The sequence below is a fragment of the Galendromus occidentalis genome, unplaced genomic scaffold (assembly GCF_000255335.2).
Source record: "Galendromus occidentalis unplaced genomic scaffold, Mocc_1.1 scf7180000077497, whole genome shotgun sequence".
Taxonomy (NCBI): Eukaryota; Metazoa; Arthropoda; class Arachnida; order Mesostigmata; family Phytoseiidae; genus Galendromus; species Galendromus occidentalis.
The window spans coordinates 1,199,395-1,218,091 of NW_003805485.1; the positions used below are offsets into that span (position 1 = coordinate 1,199,395).

Genomic DNA, 18,697 nt, shown 5'->3' on the forward strand with positions numbered 1-18,697 from the left:
GAGCGAGCGTTCCTCAGCTCCTCATTTTTCCCCCCCTCCTCCCAAATTCGATAGGTCAGCCCGAACTTCCGAGGTAGGAGTTTAAGCCATGCAAAGGAGTCTCCGGAGTGGACGGTCGGCTTCCTCCAAACTCACAGGCCTGGGATGAGTCTGGAAGAGGAAAGAGGGGTCATCTCCGAGCTGCGCGCGGACGATATTTCCCAAGTCATTCTTCGGTCGTCGTCATAGAATGCTGCTCGCGGAACAACGGTGTCATTTCGAGTCCGGAACCTCAGAGAGCCGGTAGAATCGCTGCTCGCACTCAGTTTTGGGAGTATGGGGTCGCGCATCAGCTTTATTCTTCTGAACAAAGCCACGCTCGATTCCCCGGGATCTCATATCGACACTGGGAGTATCTGATGAGCATTCTAGAATCCTTGAGACTCATACTCCTTTTCTCATTCACGAGACAAGAGACGATGACGCGTGTTACCTCGGCTTTGAGGCTGCCTCCCGCAGATTCGCGGAAATCTGATCAAAATTGACAATCGAGGCATCCAATGGTGTCGCTCATTTTTATTAATAATTGGATTGGATGAGATAAGAACTGGGATTAAGCTCAGTGAATAACAGGGTCCAGCAATGCGACATGTAGATTGAAAGTTTCAACGATTCTTTTCGACCAGTTATCTTCAGTGTCTCAGGTAGAAGTATACAATCGAAGCCACAACCAGCGGAATGCACACGACAGCGGTGTTCAAACCTGGCTTACGCCGAATGACTGGCAGGAATACCCGTACGAGTGGGTCCAGAGCTTCGTCGATAGATTTTAGGAGCGACAAGCCGACCGAAGCCCCGCTACCGTTTTCTGTCTTCTTTGAGCTGGCGGCGGCCGTGTCATCAGTAGCTCCCGCATCAGATGAAGACATAGCTCCACCCTGCAGAACATCGTTTCCGGTCTCGATTTCCCCGGAGACCGAATCAGAGTTTATGATGTACGTTGCGCTCCCCGCGTCCGAATCTTCCAGCTTATCTCCGGACCTCTGGATACAAGAATTCTCCTGGAAACTCTGGAGGATGGAGAGAAGTTTCCATCAGCGTCTTCCGCTCTCTCTCTGTTGGAGTTTTGGGCCATATGTATGTTTATTCTGGGACCGAAAGATTAGAACGACGCAAGCGTCAATTATCATCATGAATCAGCACCAGTCTTGGCTCTGATTTCCAGAGAGAACACTCACCATGGGCTCTACGGAATCGTCAGCGTTCCCTCCCGATAGAGCGACCCGGAACACGCTCTCGGAATCCGAGCTGAATTTAATCAGAGGCTCGGAGTCTTCGTGGAACTCAGGCAACGGTGGCGAATCTGTATGTGGATGCTTCGACATCCTAGGCACTTCGAAAACCTGCAATTCAGCTTCTTCATCAGTCTCCTCGATCTGTATTCTTCTCGACCTCTGAGCTCTGAGCTCAGCATCTGCGAATAGGACGCCGGATCGAGCTTACCGCTGGTTCCATTTCGGTTTGAGGTCTTTTCCTAGATGATGCGCTCTCGTTCATAAGCTCCGTCTGCGTCTGGTCAGCGTCTACTTTGCTCGAAGCGGCTGAAACAAGTATCCATCAGTCATTCGAAAAAGCGATGGTCGAGAACCCTCCGTTCTCTTACGAGTCTCATTCTATATGGGAATTCTTGTCCGTGGCGCTTCCCGGAACGCATCCGAGTCACATTGTGATCTCTCTCCCTCCTCAAATACAGAATATCGGGGCAATTTTGATTTCAGGGATAAGCTCTGATCTAGATGAGACGTTCTCTCGATGTGCTTACTTTCAGCGCTCGTTTCAAGAATGTTCACTTCGAACATATCGGTGAGATCTGTCGAAACATCTTGTGGCTGGATGCACGCTGATTGAGGCTTGCGAGGAGCTGAGAGGTAAAATAGAAAGCTGAGCCGAGCTTCAACGTTATGATGAAAATTGACGGACGTGGCAGACTCGATCGCGAATCAAGGGCTCCCCGGACGATTCACGATCGTATATTATATTATCGGAGGAGGCATTCATGGGTTGCCCGATATAATGATGAATGCTCTCGAGAAACGCACAAGTGTCGTCGAGTTTCAGGTCTAGAGATTCCATAGTAGCGTCGGCTTTAGCGGTTTCCGGCTTGATCGGAGATGGGATATCTGCAAAAACGATGACTCGGATTGAAAGCAGCATCTAAACAGCTCCAAGGCTTCTAAATGAATCGACTCGGAGAGGACTGACAGCGCGGAAGGGAATTCAAGGAGCTGCGCGTCATGGGAGGGTCTGACATGGACAGCGCATGATTCCATGGCGACTCCCTTGCGCAGCGCGCCCTGAGACGAGGGACCTTCCCTTTTCCTAGTCTGCGGAATGCGATGTGGGGCAAGCCAAAGACCAGAAGGACCGCCGTTGTTTCGAGACCCCTGAGTGACTGTCAAATGGGGAAGCCTCATGCAAGAACTCGATATTTTCCTGTTACTCATCCATGAAGTCCCAATCTATGAGAATCAGGATATCAGGATTCGGGATCTCATAGAAAACTGAGCTCCGCGAGCCTGGGAACCCGAATCCCGGACATAGACTCAGGAATTCCCCGATCGTTGTCGGAATAAAAAAGGAATCCTCCAAAAAAGCTCACCACCACGAGCCTGCTGACTGAAAAAGTCGTCCACTTGTCGAGATCCTTTCTTGTCCGTCGCGGCCAAAATGTTCTCGTCAATGTTGGTCGCGACGTTTCCATTCTCTTCCTGGGCGATCGAAGCCGTATTCTCCTTCAGGTTGTCGCTCGTTCCTATATCGTTTTTCGCATGGATTAGAAACATTCGGAAAAACTGAGAGTTCTGCTCAGTAGAGCTAAACGGAAACTTCCCAGTCCAAACAATTCGCAGTCGAACCTGTTTGTGGCGAAGTTTGTTGAGATATTTCCATCGATACCTTGGACGCGTACTACGCGACAGACACAGTTGATTTTTACGCGCTTGACGGTCTTTGAAAATCGTACTTCTGGTCACGGGCCGACTGTTCGCTCAACTGCTAGCTCTGTGTTGCTGCTGCTGGTTTGAAAGGAGGATGCTTGGAGCGTAACTTTGAATTTGGCGCGCGATTTCGCGCGGCTATAATAATCTATCTTCGAGCTATCCGCCGAGAGTTCAATATCCCTGGAAGCCTTCGCCACTCGTCAGTACGGAAATTTTCTTCAATGTAATCCTGAAAGTCTCCCAATCAATGCGAAACGCCAAAAAAGATACGAAAGGTGTCAGACCTTCGGAAAAGCCTTCACTTTGCCGGATCGTCGGCCAAGATAGATGTCGAGCATTCATCCTCAAGGATCGAATAGCGCCTTCAAATGTTCGGGACGGCTTTACAGCGAGACGTACCTATCAGGTCGGGACTCCGCAAGAGCCGCAAACCGTCAGCATGCAGCTGAGAGGCTCAGAAGATTAGAATCCGGCCTCCGCAACCGACCTCAAACCGGCCTATTCGAAACTCGCACGGGCAAGACGGAATTCGGGATCAGAATTTAGTGATTATACGGAAAACACGCTTCACGAGTACGGGATGTTTCTTTATTCCCGGCGATGCGTGCAGGGTCAACTATTCGACCGAATCAGAAAATGATTCCAATATCGACTCAAGAGGGACTATTTCCCGGGGAACTTAGGCACAACGAACCAAATTGAATTCTCTATATATACACCGTGGCTACGCATGATTCGTCTGGTGTTGCCGAGATTACAAAGTAAAATGAGTGGTAAGAAAATCCTTGAGTCACGTACTCCAACCATTCGTGGGCATTCGGGAGGAATCAAGGGACGGGCTTCATTGCTGACGCGCACTGCGCTCTCGCAGCCGTGGGCTTTTGCGCCTGCTCTCTTCCCGTCGACTCGTTCCACTTCCCACATTTTTTCTCGATGACACCCTAAGAGCGAGCTTACGCCTGCGTTCCTTGGCTCGCTTCTCTTCGAACTCTTTGTAGTACTTCGCGGCGCCCGCTTTCGTTCCTTTTTGAACTTCACGTTCCATTCCGTCGTCGAGAGGGCCGAGACCCCGCTGCTCCTCTTCGATTCGTTTCTCCGCTTTTCGCGCCATCCATTCATCTTTCATGATGAGCCATCTTTCAGGATGATAAGTCTCTAAAAAATTTTCCCACAAATCTTCGTAGATCAAATTTATCCGGCGGTAGATAGTGTTCTCGATGATACGTTTCCGCTCGATCTTTTCTCTGATCAACCGCACAGCCTGTTGAAGATCGATATTGCTCCTGTCCCGTCTCTCCGCTTTTTTCCGAGTTCGCTCGTCCCTCTTCGCAATATCTACAAGGGAATCTTCGGGTCTTTTTGGGGAGACGAGCTGATCCAAATCAAGCGGTTTCGAGGAAGATGCCCCGTGGAGACCCTCTGAAGTAGCAGAAGAGAGCGTCGTTCTCGGAGAGCCCGCCCCAACCTGGCGACTCCTCAGCGAGCGATCAAGGACGGTATCTAGACATTTCCCGCGCTCATTGGCGGGGGACGATACAATTCGCTCCGACTCCCGCCTCCTGTTCTCCGAAGTTGAGCGCTTTCGCCCAGAGATGAGCGCTCGATCATGCGCTTCTTCAAGTCCACTTTCCATCGCAACCTCCCGCGGCTCGGAGGTATCCTTCGGTATCTTCCGAGATGTTTCAAGAGGACATCCTACAGACCGATACTCGTCGGGCTCCGTCAAGGGGGCTTTCTTCGCCCATTTGCGGGTACTAGTAGTCACAGACGTTCTTTGCGAGCCTTGGAGCTCACCCGACGCTCTTGTGGTAACCCAGATGCTCGGCTCACATCCGGTCTCAACCATATCAACATCAGACACGACGTGGCCTCCCGAATTGTCAGCAATCTGGTCGCACGCGTTCCTTATACGCTCCGTATTCCTCTCCTCTGGGGCGAGCTCGAGTCGGAGCGATTCATTCAGCGGCTCCATTCGCGAAACCTTATGGAGCATGAAGCTATCAATAGTAGGCGCATGGAAAGCTGTTCTCGTGCCGGTCGATTCCTCTCGCTCCGAAGGCGCGATTCGATTATCGCTGCGTTCCCCCGTATCTCCGCAGGCATCATCGAGGTCCCATCGGCCGTTGTCCGCCTTCGCCCAAGCCCTCGTCGCATCGAGATCGATCTGGAACCAAAGTACACGAGACGTCGGCAAGTCGTCGATGAGGGATTCAGACCAGAAATCGGAACACGAGCTTTGACTTGACCTGCTGACCAATCACGTTTTGTTATGCCAAGGGTTGCATACCTGGATACAAGCGGATTTTTTCCGTCGCGAGCGCCGAACATATTCGTCTAGGCCGGTCGTCTGCAAAGCAAAGTTATTATCTTACGAAAAGAGGTCTCTCTCATCCATCGAAGAAGAGCTCTCATACATTCGGATAGACGACGACGCCGACGTCATCCCTCCGAATGTGCAAAGAGAGTTTCTCTGTTCCTCTCGGGGCCCATGGTGTGGTACACGATACGAGGCATCGCTTGCAGGAGAATTTCGTGGGCTGAGCTTGCTCGAACCTCTTCAATGCATCGACTTTTTGCCGTCACGAGTACGCGCATAGTCAGCCATATTGATATGGCCTGTGTGAAGAACTTCGGAACAAACTCGGACAAATATTGCATATGAAAATATGCAGAGAGAAGAGTTATGCGCGGTCGGGGATCTGCTACTCACGCTAGTCCGGGAATCCTTCATTTCGGGCTTGGGTTTGCTAATTCTCGTCGAAGCCCTGATCTCTTTCCTCAGCGTTCTGCAATTTTTTGACTGGAAGTTCAGCTGAAAAAAAGAGAAAGCAATTCATTATGGGAATATGGGGAGTGCGACCTCGTGGAGAAAATCAGAGAAACGATGACGCAGCCTGTAAGACCTGATTTGTATAAAATCTGGCGGAACTCTAGTTCCTCGCCAAGCAGAATTGAACGTTGAAGGGAGCCCACTGTTCGAGTTCGCCTCCGACAGAAAGAGAAAACTCGGCCGAATTCGTTCAGTAATCTCATATGTTCACGCACCCGATCCGGGCCGAGAGCGGGGTCTCCGCGCAGGGCTTCAATGGGAGGTACCCTCATGTCGAGCTCTTGCTTTCGTTGGTCGGCTCCTGTTGCCTCTGCGATCGCGGTTTTCGGGCTTTCGCGCTGAACAACTTCAGAGACCCTCCGGAACGTGGAGTGGTCAGCGGCAAGTTTTCGGTCTTTCGGAGTCAGAGCCTCCGGAGACGTTGCTGCGACCATATTCTGCCCAAGCGCATTATAACCAGAGTTCTCTTCTCCAGCTGAGAGCGCCCACCAGTGTCCCAGATGTGATGAGTCGCGCGACCTCAACCGTTGAGGTCTGCTGGACCTTCGTCTTGGGGTTGAGCTCGTGTCAACTGTAAGGAATTCGATTGATAATTTACGGATGATTTGAGCATCTATTATGAATCATGAGATGAGATACGGGCATCATTGTGAACCTGAGCTAGGTACCGCACCCGAGTTCGGATCGAGATTCTTAAGATGCCGCCCGCTGCGACGAAGCGGAGGTTTTTCGATCACCATTGGCGACTCCAGCTTTCGTGGTTCGGCAGTCCTTTCCTTGAGCCCCGTGGTTTCAAGCGGATCCTGGAGAGGTGTTGAACTTCCCAGGCCAATCTTCTCACCTCCAGACAACTTCGAAGACGATCTCAGTGCGATCCGTGAACCATCGAACGATCCACTATCTGACGGTAGGATGACGTTCACCTAGAGACGGGTAAAAGGAGTTGAAGGCACGAGAAGAGAGACGATGGTGACGTTCAAGCGCTTCACGGCGCCCGGGGCGTTCAACGGAAATTTCAAACTTCCGGACGCGATCAATCAAAATGCCGCCCCCCAGTCCGAATATTTTTCGGGAGAAATTCCGGAAATTTTCACGTAAATAGCCGTTTTTTTTCATGTCCGGGGCAGACCGTCCCCCCCCTCCGGAGCACGCTACTGTGGGAGAGGCTCTGTTCGTCTCGACACAAGCCTTTCTCGAAAGATGGCTCTGAGGTCATCGAGAGACGTCCATGCGATGAATTCAAGAGGTCAAATAATAGGATCCGGCACAAAACCAAATTCGCGGAGGGTTGCCTTAGAAAAGTATGATGAACGATGAAAAGAGCTCCGAGCTTCGCATATCTTCGAGTGATTCCTGCTGGAAACAGAAAAAATCATTCGAATCGATGTTTCATGGATGGGAAAGACTCACCTCAGGCAGCACAACATCCTCGACTGGCACCGTGATCTCAGGCTCAAGGTCGGAAAAGGAAGGCGGATCCAGAGCCTTCGGACTCGGCTCCCCGAACCTCCGCCGTCGACGTCTCCTGTAAGACATACCCCCTCGATTACGCTCGGCTTTACTGTTCGTTGCGGGAAAATTCGTAGAGAAATCCATGCTGGGAGCCATAATGGATCCGCGGTGTCAAGCAGCTGTGACACGATCCCAAATGCACTCCCGAGGAGCCGATGCATGACGGAGACGCAGCCAGACAGATCAGCCTCGGACACCCCATCGGCGGGGGTCTGCACCACCTATTCCTTTTCCCCCCACCGGTTTCCTTGTAATACCCTACGAACGTTCAAGCTCTGCAAATCTCAGCTGACATACTCTGCATCTCCCAAGCACTGACCTTTTCGGGAACAAAGAAAGACCCATTGTGGTCAAGGAGTGAATCGAGACTTCCTATTCGTGGGGAGGAACAATCCAACACGGTACTCTCCAGGAATCGCGCATGCTAAATCATTGCAGGGGGATACATGATCCAACAGCCGCCCTGTTCCCGATTCAAATTTCAAAATAGCACCTAATCATCGTTCACCACTCGGAGGTCTTTAGCAATTGTACACACGCCCTGCAGAGACACAAAGAAAAATTCACAGCGAGCCATTGCTTCAACGACCCACCAAAGTCGAAATACCTCGAGGCTCTGGGCTCGCTCTGCGTCCAAGAAGTCAGCAGGTTAGGGGATTTATCCACACCTTATCATTGCAATGAGTCTCTCCATCCTCCAGGGGAAATCAGCTTCACCACGCGTGGCAGTAGGCAAAGATCACAAGCAGGACGACGACGCAAGCAGCGGCGGCTCCTGCGCGTGCGGACTCTCTGTATACAACAGGCGGCGGCGAATCGACCGCAGACGAGAACAAATCTACCCCCGGACGAGTCTCTTCAAAGTATTTCGTGACATCGAATTGGGATCTCTCCTTCGAGTTGCGTGTCCCTTTTGTGCTGTGGAATTATCATCTGCGGAATCAAATTCCCACACCTCCAGTGAGATTAATCTCTCATTCTGGGACCGGAGTTTGAGACCTAGGAGCGCGATGTCAAACGATAACGGAGAAGGTTCAAACTCAGTGACCGCTGTAGCTGCCGAAATGAATCAAGACGAGGCAATAATTGCACAGGAGAAAGCGATCGAAAAAGAAATATCGGAGTCGATCCCTCTCATCGATCAGAAGAAACCGCTCACCGGCCTCGGTAAGATAGACCGCTGTCATTCGAATTGCGACGTGAACCTCCCACAATGCAGCGTGAAGGAACAAGAGCTGGCATAGGGGGAGCCCGCTTTCAATTATATGTATCTTTTGAGCCGCCGGTACCGTGTCGATGGGGAGGAACGAATTCACTGACCCTCTAGAGAAGGGGAAAAAATTATGATTGACAAACTACTCCACGGTATCCCAACGGAGAACTCCAGGCTCCGGATCCGAATCCATTCCCGGGAGTAATCGGGATTTTGCAACATCTGCTCAGGGTTTGCGATATGAAATCGGAAAGCAGACTGCTTGCGATTGAAACCTTGTTCCACTCTTTCCGACTTGACGACCCGGATCTTCCATCTTCCATTGTCAATATCTTCGGGGGCACCTTGCATTCATAAGGCTTCTCTTCCCCAGAGATGGAATACGCAGCTGATGACGCGGTGTACCAAGAAAAGCTTCGGGATCTAGAATCACGTTTCGGTTTCATTCGGAAAGCTCGTCCCGACGGCAATTGCTTCTACAGGTACAGAGATTTCTGAATCTGAATATGAATTCCGGCTCATGTCGTCTCTGCTGAGTTATCATCCATCTCATCATGACGGCCAATGCGCAAGTGTTCGAGAAGAAGTCAATGAATCGGATTCTAAGCTCCCTTTTCGATCGCAGAGCCTTCGGTTTCAACTATCTGGAATCTATGCTGTCAGACAGGGATGAGCTACGGCGCTTCAAGGATCTCTTGACCAGGAGTCGGGAGGAGCTCATCACCCTGGGACTCTCAGAGTTCGCAGTCGATGATTTCCACGAGGTGTTCTGCGACGTGAGTGGAGTCTATCTTGATCCCTTCTACGCGTCGTAGAGACGGGGATGTCCCTCATTCCTCCGATCACCCTATCTCGTCGCAACGAAAATGCGAATTCGTCTGCGGAGCGAACTCAAACCATTCTGAGAGTCGAGATTGCGGCTCAATGATCCTCTATTCTCCACAGGTGTTGCGTCGTTTGGAGGAGAAACCCACCATCCTTGAACTTCACTCGATCTTCAATGATAGGGCGCTATCGGAATACTTGGTCGTATACCTCCGTCTGCTCACCTCGGGCCAGCTGCAGAAGGAATGCGACTTCTTCGGAGCGTTCATCGAGGGCCATCGCACACTCAAAGATTTCTGCAAGCAGGAAGTTGAACCTATGTACAGAGAGTCGGACCACATTCACATTATCGGTCTGACGCGCTGCCTGGGTATCGGCGTCCGAGTGCTGTACATGGACAGGGCATCGACCGATGGAAAGGTCATCCAGCACACATTCCCGGACGATGCGACGCCAAGGTAAAATAAATGTAGATTTGTGGAACTCCGATACGTTCGTTCGTTCATTCTGCATGTTGGATGATGATATTTGATCATAATAGAAGGCAACGCTGAGGACTCTGTTTTCCTTCCAGAGTATTCCTGCTTTATCGACCCGGGCACTACGACATCTTGTACCCGATCGGCAACGCCGAGAGCGAGCGAAAGTAAAGAGATCGGTTGGAATCAACCGGGACGATCCTTCGCATTAAGCATAGCATGATTGATTGAACGAGCGAGAGAGCGATCGATTGATCGACCGATTGATCTGGGGATCAATCCCTCTTCTGATGTACATCTCTGAGCACGATCGGCAATCACAATCTCTCTTCGACTTCAAGTCGAAACAAGGGGACCTGACAGCCGCTTCGAACAATAGACGGGAATGCAAGTGTTTCACTCGTGCCGATCGCTCTCTAGCTCGGTTGATGGTTTCACTTAGGTAAGATCCACGATGAGTGTGTGTATACTTGAGCCCCGCTCCAGCTTTGTTCACTTCGGAATGTGGTTTCTTCCTCCACGACTCCTTGAATTCTAGAATTGGACTCGTCAATCCTTCCCCATGTTCGAAGACGAGAGTTGGGTCGTTACGATTTATGTCGATGATTGTAGTTCCGGCGTCAAGGCCTCAGGGGGAGCGAACGCGTATTGCGAATCCTTCGACCCGAGCCCTACGAATCCACCTTGTCGGGGGACGATTCTTCGTGAGATTGCTAAAAACGGAGCACTGAAGGGTGATGATGTAATGATGCTAAAGTTCGTCCAAGACCTAATAAATATCGGAGTGTACAGACAAATTGCTTATTCTATGCACGGTAGATTCCATGACCATGGGGGTCGCCCCACATACGGATTTGTGTTCGGGTGGGTCTGATTCAATCATACAAACAGCTTCAGTGAGACCCGTCCCGGAGGAAGACACCACGGCTCCGGCGGGAAGATCTTCGACTGGAAAGTGGATAAATCCGAGTTGTGGTCTGACACGTGTAGGGAATGAGACGGAGCAAGAAACCTGGGGAGCGACTCCTCAGAGGGCTCCGATGAATTTTGGTCAGTTCGGAGTGCTCCAACAGTACATTATAACGGAAGTCCCGTGAAGCTCCTAGTCAATACTGGATGCCGCTCTTCCGACGCAATATTTGCCGTAGATTTATTTATTTACAACAAAGATCAACCTCCCGAGACAACGTACAAGAAGACAATGATGTAGGCAGCTCAAACGATAGAAGTTACATATCCCTAGCCAGAATATTTCCTGTTCAGTCTCCATCCAAGGTTCAGCTCGTTGTTCATGAGATTTTTCGTCGATGATGTCAGCGAAATTCCTCACAGCTATACTTGGACGGCTTGCTTTACGCGGATTCCCTCGATCGCTGGTCTAAGCTTTCTGTAGAGCAATACAGTAGAGGGAACAGAGCCTTCTTCATAACATCCCCGAGTGCACGTCTACGGCAAAAAAATTCCGAGCTGCAGTTCGTCGATGAGAGTAGAGTCGTCGTAGTCGCGGCTGTGTCGTATAGCGTTGTCCAAATTCGCGCTAAAACAATTTCAGGTGTGTAATACGATTCGTCGATCGATGGTCATCCCGGTGATTCGAATTATCCTCCGCATCGTCGATCAGCCAGCCGCGTTCTGATACTCGAATGAAACCGAACGCCGCGGAGAATCAGAACCTGATCGTCCGAATCGGCCAGGACGTTCCTTCCCACTAAAGATGACGGCTACGGCAAACTACCATGTCTTGTTGACCCACAAGACGCCTTTCACAATGAAGTAGAATAGCGCGATAGAACAAAACGCGACTTCTCGCTGTTGCCGCTCTCGGTTCTCGGCTTCTAGGACAGCCAAACGTCTGGAATAAGAACTGCGGGAATTACCAGACTGAGCTCGAACACTACTCACAAAGGCTCGCTGCAGTTTTAGATCAGATTCCCCATTATGAGATTGTCTGACCGGTAGTTGGATAGTTTAGCCTCCAACTAACCTGCGAGTATCTCGGAGCTGCTTCTTGAGAGATGAGATGTCGTCTCGGGAAATGTCGCCGGGCGGTGTCTCTATTGTCGAATTTATGAGTTTTTCGTCGTCGAAATCATCGAAATTATTGGATGGCTCTTCGAATTTCACCTGCTGGTAAACTCATCCATCAGTCTCTATCGACGACGTCCGATTTCGTCTATTCAGGGAGAGACCCGGCTCTCTCCGTCTTATCGTTCGGGAATTCTAGACTGTACCTTCTTGACTGTGTTGTCTTCGAGCGACGGAAAAGTATGATGATCCAGAGTCAAAGTCCTCGGCGGCGCCGTCAAGTGAATCGGGTCTTGGAGTTCGAAAATGTTGCGCTCGAGTTTGGCCTCCGGCAGAGGATCCCTGCCCGAAATGTGGCGACCTCCCGCATCTGGGACGGAACAATCGCTCTGTATCTCTGCTCTCAAATCTGAACAGCCCGCATCTCCGGTCTGGCACAGGTATTTCGGAAGCCATGTCCGAAGGAAGAATGGGAAGGAAGAAAGGGAAGAAAAAGCTACGCAAACTCTGTGTCGCGATCTCCCGGCTCGCTACGATCACCTACCGATCAGAATCCGGTCTGGAACATGCATGAATAGAGCGTTGTTGGTAACGTGGGGCTCGCCAATTGACTCGATAGGTTTCATCGCGTCTGGATCAACGACTGAGATTCTCTGAGGCACACGCATCTTCGTGGAGATCTCCTGAGTGAAATCAGGATCGTAGAAATCTTGCCCGCCGCCCCCTATCCGTCCATTCTTCTTTGACGATTCACTTGACATCTCGATCGAGTTGGAATCTTTCAAAACGAGTTTGAAATGAAGAAACTCTCAAGTATTGCCGTTGCAAAAAACTCAGCAAAGGTTGAAGGGCTTCCGACTGCCGAAACCCGAGTCACTGAGTTCCTGAAGATCCCGGACAACAGCCGCGTACGACTCTCCTAATCTCAGGGAGAATCTACGAGGAGCACACGCACGTATGTGACAACTCTGTCTGTTTCCTCTCCGCAATTCTTCTCATCTCGACCCTCCGTTTCGCTGGTGTCAACAAGATACACTCGAGAAATCCCAAACAGCAGCTGATTCGAGACCGTATGCAGTCTCTCCTTGCGCCGAAAGCGCTGTCGGGGATCGAGGAGCTCGGAGTCTCGAGCGATGTCATCCGATAGTCACGGGGTGACGGCTCAATATATCGAATGGAAGGGCAAGGGGCAAGCCGATCTTGGGTGAAATACCGAAAGAAACTCGCCGCTTGCCGAGTCCGGACAAGCTGTGGAGGAGCAGACGAAAAATTGAGCATCAAACGGTCAATTCGTGTGCGGCCATCCGCGGACGAGCGAAAAGCGGCAACCTTTCGAATCGCGCGCTGATCCCGCTTGCCTACCCCGAGTCAGAACTACGACTACCATTCTTAACTATATCTCCCCTCAATCACCCAGCGATCTCCCCTCAATCACCCGGCGATATTCCGCTACCGATTATTGGCATCGTTCCCCATTCGCTTTGCCCGATGGTTTCCCTCCTTTATGGCGGATTCCCAGCCGGTTGAAAAGTGGTTCGCCGCGAACATTCACGGGAAAGGGGCGCGGATTCCACTCGCGAGGGCTCCCTTCCCAGATGTAACGATTTTCTCAGGGCATTCCCCCCTCCTGATCCCGACTCAGAATCTCATTTGAATGAAGAACGGTTCTTGAAAAGTACTGCTTATCCGGGCCGCTGAGAGACGGAAAGTCTTGCTGATGCTTTGGGGGTGCCAGTCATTCACCGGCGAGACCCCCGTCCCATGGTATTGCATATATTGTCTCTGTGTCCCCGTACTGTATATACACTCAATGTGATATCGACTCCAGCAACGCGGCATCTCGAATCGAACGCGACTCAAACAAGATCTTGATGAATCCTCGGGAACCTCGAAAGTCCTCCTTGGAAGAGTAGGTTTCTCCGGAACTCTCTTGCGAAGTCTCGCGAACTCAAGGAGTCGGAGCTCTGGGGATGTTCAAGACGTCATTTCTAAAATGACGGCCAGGTGTTCAGCTCGGGGATGTTCCATTTATTTTCAGGCTCCCAGTCGCCGTGGCAGCAGCGAAGTGATTTTTTACATACACGCCAGTAAAAAGACCGATAAATGCAGCACGTCTGTCTATTATATGTATATGTATGTAAATCAAAATGCATCGGTCCGGATGTTGGCCCATCGACTTCCGCAACTGACACTGTAGGGCTCATGTTCGACGGCGGCATCCTCAACTCTGCCCCGAAACCGAACAGCTCTGAGCAAATCTCCGGATGTTGAATTACTGCCATCAAGTTATGATCGGTGAGGAATTCGGAATCAAACGAAATCCTCATATGGACGCCCGGGAGACTGCGACCTACTTCCGACTCCGCGGTACCCTTCTTGCGAGCCTCAGGAACATCAACTGGTGGGAACGCTGGTGGGAGATTCTTGCTGCAAAGTCGCCGTGTGCACGAAGTAGTCAAGCCGTTCTCGATGCGAGAAATGCGAAACGAAGACATCGACGACATTGGAGAATTTCGGGAGCGTGTGCTTGACCTTCATCAGCACTCTGCAGTCCACATGCTGGGCTAGCACATGAGCCCGAATGGTGTTTCCTGAGGGATCAAGTCGAATCCGATCGCGAACGTTGGAAGAGGTCCACAGACATTTCACAGAGAGCCAGCCGCACAATTTCGATTGTCAATGCCTGCGATGGGTCCCATGCTCACCTGCGTCACAAAGAACCATCGCTGATGGCCACTTGCCGACAATGTAGTTGTGGACCCTGTCGATGTCCTCCTGGATATCGGTGCTTTCTGCGGTATGAAGCATCCTATCAATGTCGGGCGGACGAGCTAAAGAGCCAGGACACCAGAAAACTTCGACAAATGACGAGAAGGGGTTCACGCTCACCTCCTGGGCGCTGGGGGACCATCTTGACCACGATGACGTAACCTCGAGGCAGCAAGGAAACGAGTTCATCTGTCTTCAGCAACATGAGCAGCTTCCGTTTCCCCACTATGGCAACTTTGGTGAAATTTATGTGCTGGCAGTCTTCGAAACAATCCGTCGCGAAGACGATCGTAACTGCAGAATGAGGAAATGATAAGCCATCTTCTTCGCACTCTCTCAGAAAATCGAGCTCGATAGGTCTCCCAGAGATAGTGAGAAAAAGTTCGAAGGTATCGTTGATCCAGCAGCCAGACCCGATGTCAGGAAGAGCCCGATGGCTTTCCAGAGAATTTCCCTCATCGTTTTCTCGAGTCCTTTCGTAGGCTCGTCAAGGAGCACGATGCGAGGCCTACCCACGAAAGCGAGCATGACGGCGACCACTCGGTTCGTAGCCGCATCCAACGCTCGCATGGGGCTACCGGCCGAAGGACAGGGGTTAGTAGAAACCACTTCGTTCACCTAATTCTCGATGAATCATGACGAGGCATACTATCGAAGCTGACCGCACCTGTTCATGTGATGATTCATTTCGAAAACGCTCGCCAAGCTGCGGCAGTATTCATCCAAAACGACTCCAGGGATCCCTCGAACCCTGGCGTTCAACTTCAGAAGCTCGAGTGGCGTGAAATTATACGGGAGGGCAAAACCTTCAGAGAACATATTGATCCCTTCGTCCGTGGGAGACTTGCCATCAAGAAGGACCTCTCCCAAGTACGGCCTCATATATCCCCGGATCATCTTCAGTATTGTCGTTTTGCCACTTTCTGTAAGATATTGAATTCAAAGGCTCGAGCATAATGGTCTCTTGCTTCTGAGACCCGACTCCCGCTTTTTTTTGACGGAACTTTCATTCGTATCCGATAATTCAGGAGCCTCTCTTTCTGTTCTGACAACTCACTACGATCCCCGAGGAAACAGATACTTTCACCGGAAGCGACGTGGAAGTTGAAGAAATTCCGGTCGAAGAGGCCAACATTCTTGAAGACGAGGTCTCCCGGAAGAGACTGCGTTTTCCACGCGTTCAATTCCTGCAACAAAAGAGATAGCTAGTCCCTCCGCCATTCAAAGATATGCGATCGACCAGTCGGACGGCCGGCACTGACGAACCTTGAACGCCAGGGCTGCTTCCCTCGTGATAGACGGATGATCGTTCTTGTTGGTTATGGGATACGCCACCGTTTTGAACAATGGTTCACCCAGTTTCTCCTCTTCCCCCCTGGCTCTTTTCATTTTCCAAGCCAAGAAGAGTCTGTAGCAAGACTGTCCAGACACGGCAACGACAATGAAGAAGACATGCAGAACGAGCGAGGTAGTGATTATCCGAACTGAAAAATAAATCCTTTCTCCCCGAGATCTTGGGCATGAATATCCTCTTCGGGATAGATTCCCCTAGAAGGAGCCTAGACTAGATGTTCACCATTAGCTGGCACACCGCGTTGGATGCAGTCTTCGAGGACGAGGCAAAAACGCTCAGGTTGGCAACAAGGCCGTACTCTGTCGGGGGTCGTCGGGCAGATATAATCATGGAAGATATTGTTATCGCACTTCGACGTATACAATCGATTAGCTCGAGAGGCCGTTCCGAGACTTGTTTGAACTGCAAGAGATGGGAATTCACAGACATCCGTTCGTCGAAACAGCGATCAAAACAAAAGAGGCTGAGGGGAATTTTCCGTCAGGGACTTCCGCCGGTCGGCTCTGAGGTTCGAAACTTACTGAAACAGGGTGTGAAGAGCGCCAGCAATCCGTAGAGTCTATATCTACCATACGTATCACCCGACTTATGCCAATAACTCGTCTGCTGGAAAATGATCTGACCCCAGACCGAAAGACTGAAGTAGATGCCGAATACCCAAAGCAGGATTGTTCTGGAGGTCAGAGCGACGAGACATTTTTTGTAATTCTGAGAGAATTCTTCTGGGGGAATGTTCGAGCGTACGAGTACCAAACATGAATCGGATCCGAGTCCTGCTACTCCACGCACGCCCTACCGAGTCGGGAGGAGAGCTTCTCATGGGCAAGTTCCCCCAGATGATGCTTACGTTCTGCTCCCCTTGAGAACTAGAGAAATCACCAACTGTCGCAGCGTTTGCTCAGACGTAACAATGATGAATAGCGAGTGCAGGAAAGATGGGAGCCACTTCGACTGTAGGAGGAACAGCGTCATGATGTTGTTCATGAGGATATCTAAGATCGGAAAAATAGTTCATAGATACTGAGCATCTCGGGCACGTCAGTGAGGGAAATGGATAGCTCATGGTGATGGACCCGCAGTTTCATGGAGTGTTTCAAGCTACCCCCTCGTGCTTCGGGATCCACGGAGCACTTTGATACTGACCTTTCAAGAGGACAGCGCTGTATAGCGCCATGACGAAGGCAGACCTTCTCGTGCCGAGTATCGAAGAAGTATCGTCCGAGAACTGCTCGAGAAACTTCGTGAAGAAGCGCAAGTTGAGAATGAGGCGAGAAGCACACAGCGCATTCACCAGGAGCACTAAACGCATCGGCATCGCGCCTTATGGGGGAATTAGAGTGTTCTCATCGATGGTGTTGTAGGGGGACGATACTACAGCATCAGAATGGATCAGATAGCGAAAAAATTCATTATGGAGTAGGACTCACTCGACGCCTGCTGCCACGCTACGTGGAGCGGAGAGCGAAATTCTTCGATTATATACTTCCATTGCGAATCGACAGCATTTAGTAAGCCCTCGAGTATTTTCACTGGGGTCGCGGCGAGAGTGTTCGCCTGGATTTCAACATCGGTCACTTTTCCATTGGGATTCTCGAAGAAGCTCACGATGAAGTGCCAGTCGTGAGGCACGACTCCGGGAGGCAATTCGCTACAATAGATCGCGACAAGAAATCGGGGATGTCAAATTCACCATATTTAGGGTGCATCCAACATCGGTTCCTGTCCCCGAAACCGGTCCAAGAGTTCATGATAAACTCACTGAGCTTTCATGGAATCCTGGAATACTCGGGGCAGATCTCCTCTTAGGCCTGGCGCAGAGTGGTTGACATAGACCTTGCCCTCTAGGAACGGGAGGGAGGGGATTGAGCTAGTGGGAATCGACATCAATACGTTGAGTGCGAGATACGCAACATGACACCAGACGAGTGCAGTGTCGCGCAGAAAGTGCATCGCAGCGAGTTCTGTAAAGATGGTTCATGGAGTTTGGCCGAATATCGATTTGTCATCAAGTTCCGGAGCCCATATCAATCGAATCTATCGGCTGCTCCTCGTCGTCGCAGAGCGTCTAGCATACTCACTGCTGAAACCATAAAAATGAAGAAGCCAATTCTGGAAAGAGAATCGCCGAATTTGATCTCTCTTGACGAAGCTCACTCTCATGTGCGTATTGAAAGCTCGAGTACGTAGTCGACGTGCTTGAACTTCACTTTCGAAATCAGCAACTCGGGCTTCTTCTTTGGCCTTCCGAATTAGGATCGATATTATTGGTCCATAGACTCGGATCAGGCTGAAGAATGTCGGTCCTCTGCCTCGGAGAAGGTCAACGTCGCACCACTTACACCCAAGAGCATTTCCAGTACTTCCACGAAAGAAATATCCGCCACCGAGACGGCGAGAACCTTGATTTTCGCTTTATCCTCCTCGATCGTTGTCAACATCTCGTGTAAATCGTCTGAATCTTTGAACTTGACCCGTAGAAGTATATGGAGAACGTCATCGGACGCAACAAGTAGCTGCGAGCAGTGAGGCTCGATGTAGGGAATCACCGCCTCCAGGCGGCATCGAGGCTCTTTGATGAGCTCGATCGAGTTCTTCAGCTCTGTAGGAACGAATGACCGTGAGAATCATTTACGATCATTGTATGCTTGATTGCCGCTCGATCTTGGCGGCCGTCGCATTCATCGGATAGAGCTCACTGCACTTATTCTTGAT

The 18,697-nt window shown here is 50.7% G+C and overlaps 5 protein-coding genes across 6 annotated transcripts; 1 reads left to right on the forward strand and 4 right to left on the reverse strand.

Moving 5' to 3' along the window:
- Window positions 1-535: 535 nt before the first annotated feature.
- LOC100899657 (uncharacterized) lies at window positions 536-3,056 on the reverse strand. Its single transcript, XM_003746459.1, has 7 exons — window positions 2,895-3,056; window positions 2,639-2,791; window positions 2,079-2,159; window positions 1,802-1,900; window positions 1,483-1,580; window positions 1,218-1,382; window positions 536-1,049 (listed from the first exon to the last, which is right to left on the reverse strand). Exons 1-7 carry the CDS (start codon window positions 2,926-2,928, stop codon window positions 672-674), a joined length of 1,008 nt encoding a protein of 335 aa, XP_003746507.1. The 5' UTR covers window positions 2,929-3,056; the 3' UTR covers window positions 536-671.
- A 505-nt stretch (window positions 3,057-3,561) lies between these two features.
- LOC108864665 (uncharacterized) lies at window positions 3,562-6,284 on the reverse strand. The gene is made up of 4 exons (XM_018640750.1): window positions 6,024-6,284; window positions 5,689-5,790; window positions 5,266-5,325; window positions 3,562-5,142 (listed from the first exon to the last, which is right to left on the reverse strand). Exons 1-4 carry the CDS (start codon window positions 6,240-6,242, stop codon window positions 3,820-3,822), a joined length of 1,704 nt encoding a protein of 567 aa, XP_018496266.1. The 5' UTR covers window positions 6,243-6,284; the 3' UTR covers window positions 3,562-3,819.
- Window positions 6,285-6,328: 44 nt separating this feature from the next.
- On the reverse strand, window positions 6,329-7,766 carry LOC100900994 (uncharacterized). Its single transcript, XM_018640734.1, has 4 exons — window positions 7,640-7,766; window positions 7,219-7,333; window positions 6,546-6,731; window positions 6,329-6,379 (listed from the first exon to the last, which is right to left on the reverse strand). Exons 1-4 carry the CDS (start codon window positions 7,663-7,665, stop codon window positions 6,329-6,331), a joined length of 378 nt encoding a protein of 125 aa, XP_018496250.1. The 5' UTR covers window positions 7,666-7,766.
- Window positions 7,767-8,071: 305 nt separating this feature from the next.
- On the forward strand, window positions 8,072-10,509 carry LOC100899799 (ubiquitin thioesterase OTUB1). Its single transcript, XM_003746460.2, has 5 exons — window positions 8,072-8,487; window positions 8,907-9,015; window positions 9,159-9,309; window positions 9,479-9,816; window positions 9,933-10,509. The coding sequence occupies exons 1-5, from the start codon at window positions 8,331-8,333 to the stop codon at window positions 10,006-10,008; spliced, it is 831 nt and encodes a 276-aa protein (XP_003746508.1). The 5' UTR covers window positions 8,072-8,330; the 3' UTR covers window positions 10,009-10,509.
- Window positions 10,510-10,959: 450 nt separating this feature from the next.
- Window positions 10,960-12,880, reverse strand: Tango11 (transport and golgi organization 11). 2 transcript variants are annotated; one of them, XM_003746461.2, is made up of 4 exons: window positions 12,407-12,880; window positions 12,069-12,232; window positions 11,822-11,961; window positions 10,960-11,689 (listed from the first exon to the last, which is right to left on the reverse strand). In XM_003746461.2, exons 1-4 carry the CDS (start codon window positions 12,621-12,623, stop codon window positions 11,569-11,571), a joined length of 642 nt encoding a protein of 213 aa, XP_003746509.1. In that variant the 5' UTR covers window positions 12,624-12,880; the 3' UTR covers window positions 10,960-11,568. The 2 variants fall into 2 exon arrangements, with proteins under 2 accessions (XP_003746509.1, XP_028968194.1); XM_029112361.1 differs by having other exon boundaries at window positions 11,822-11,964.
- Window positions 12,881-18,697: the final 5,817 nt, after the last annotated feature.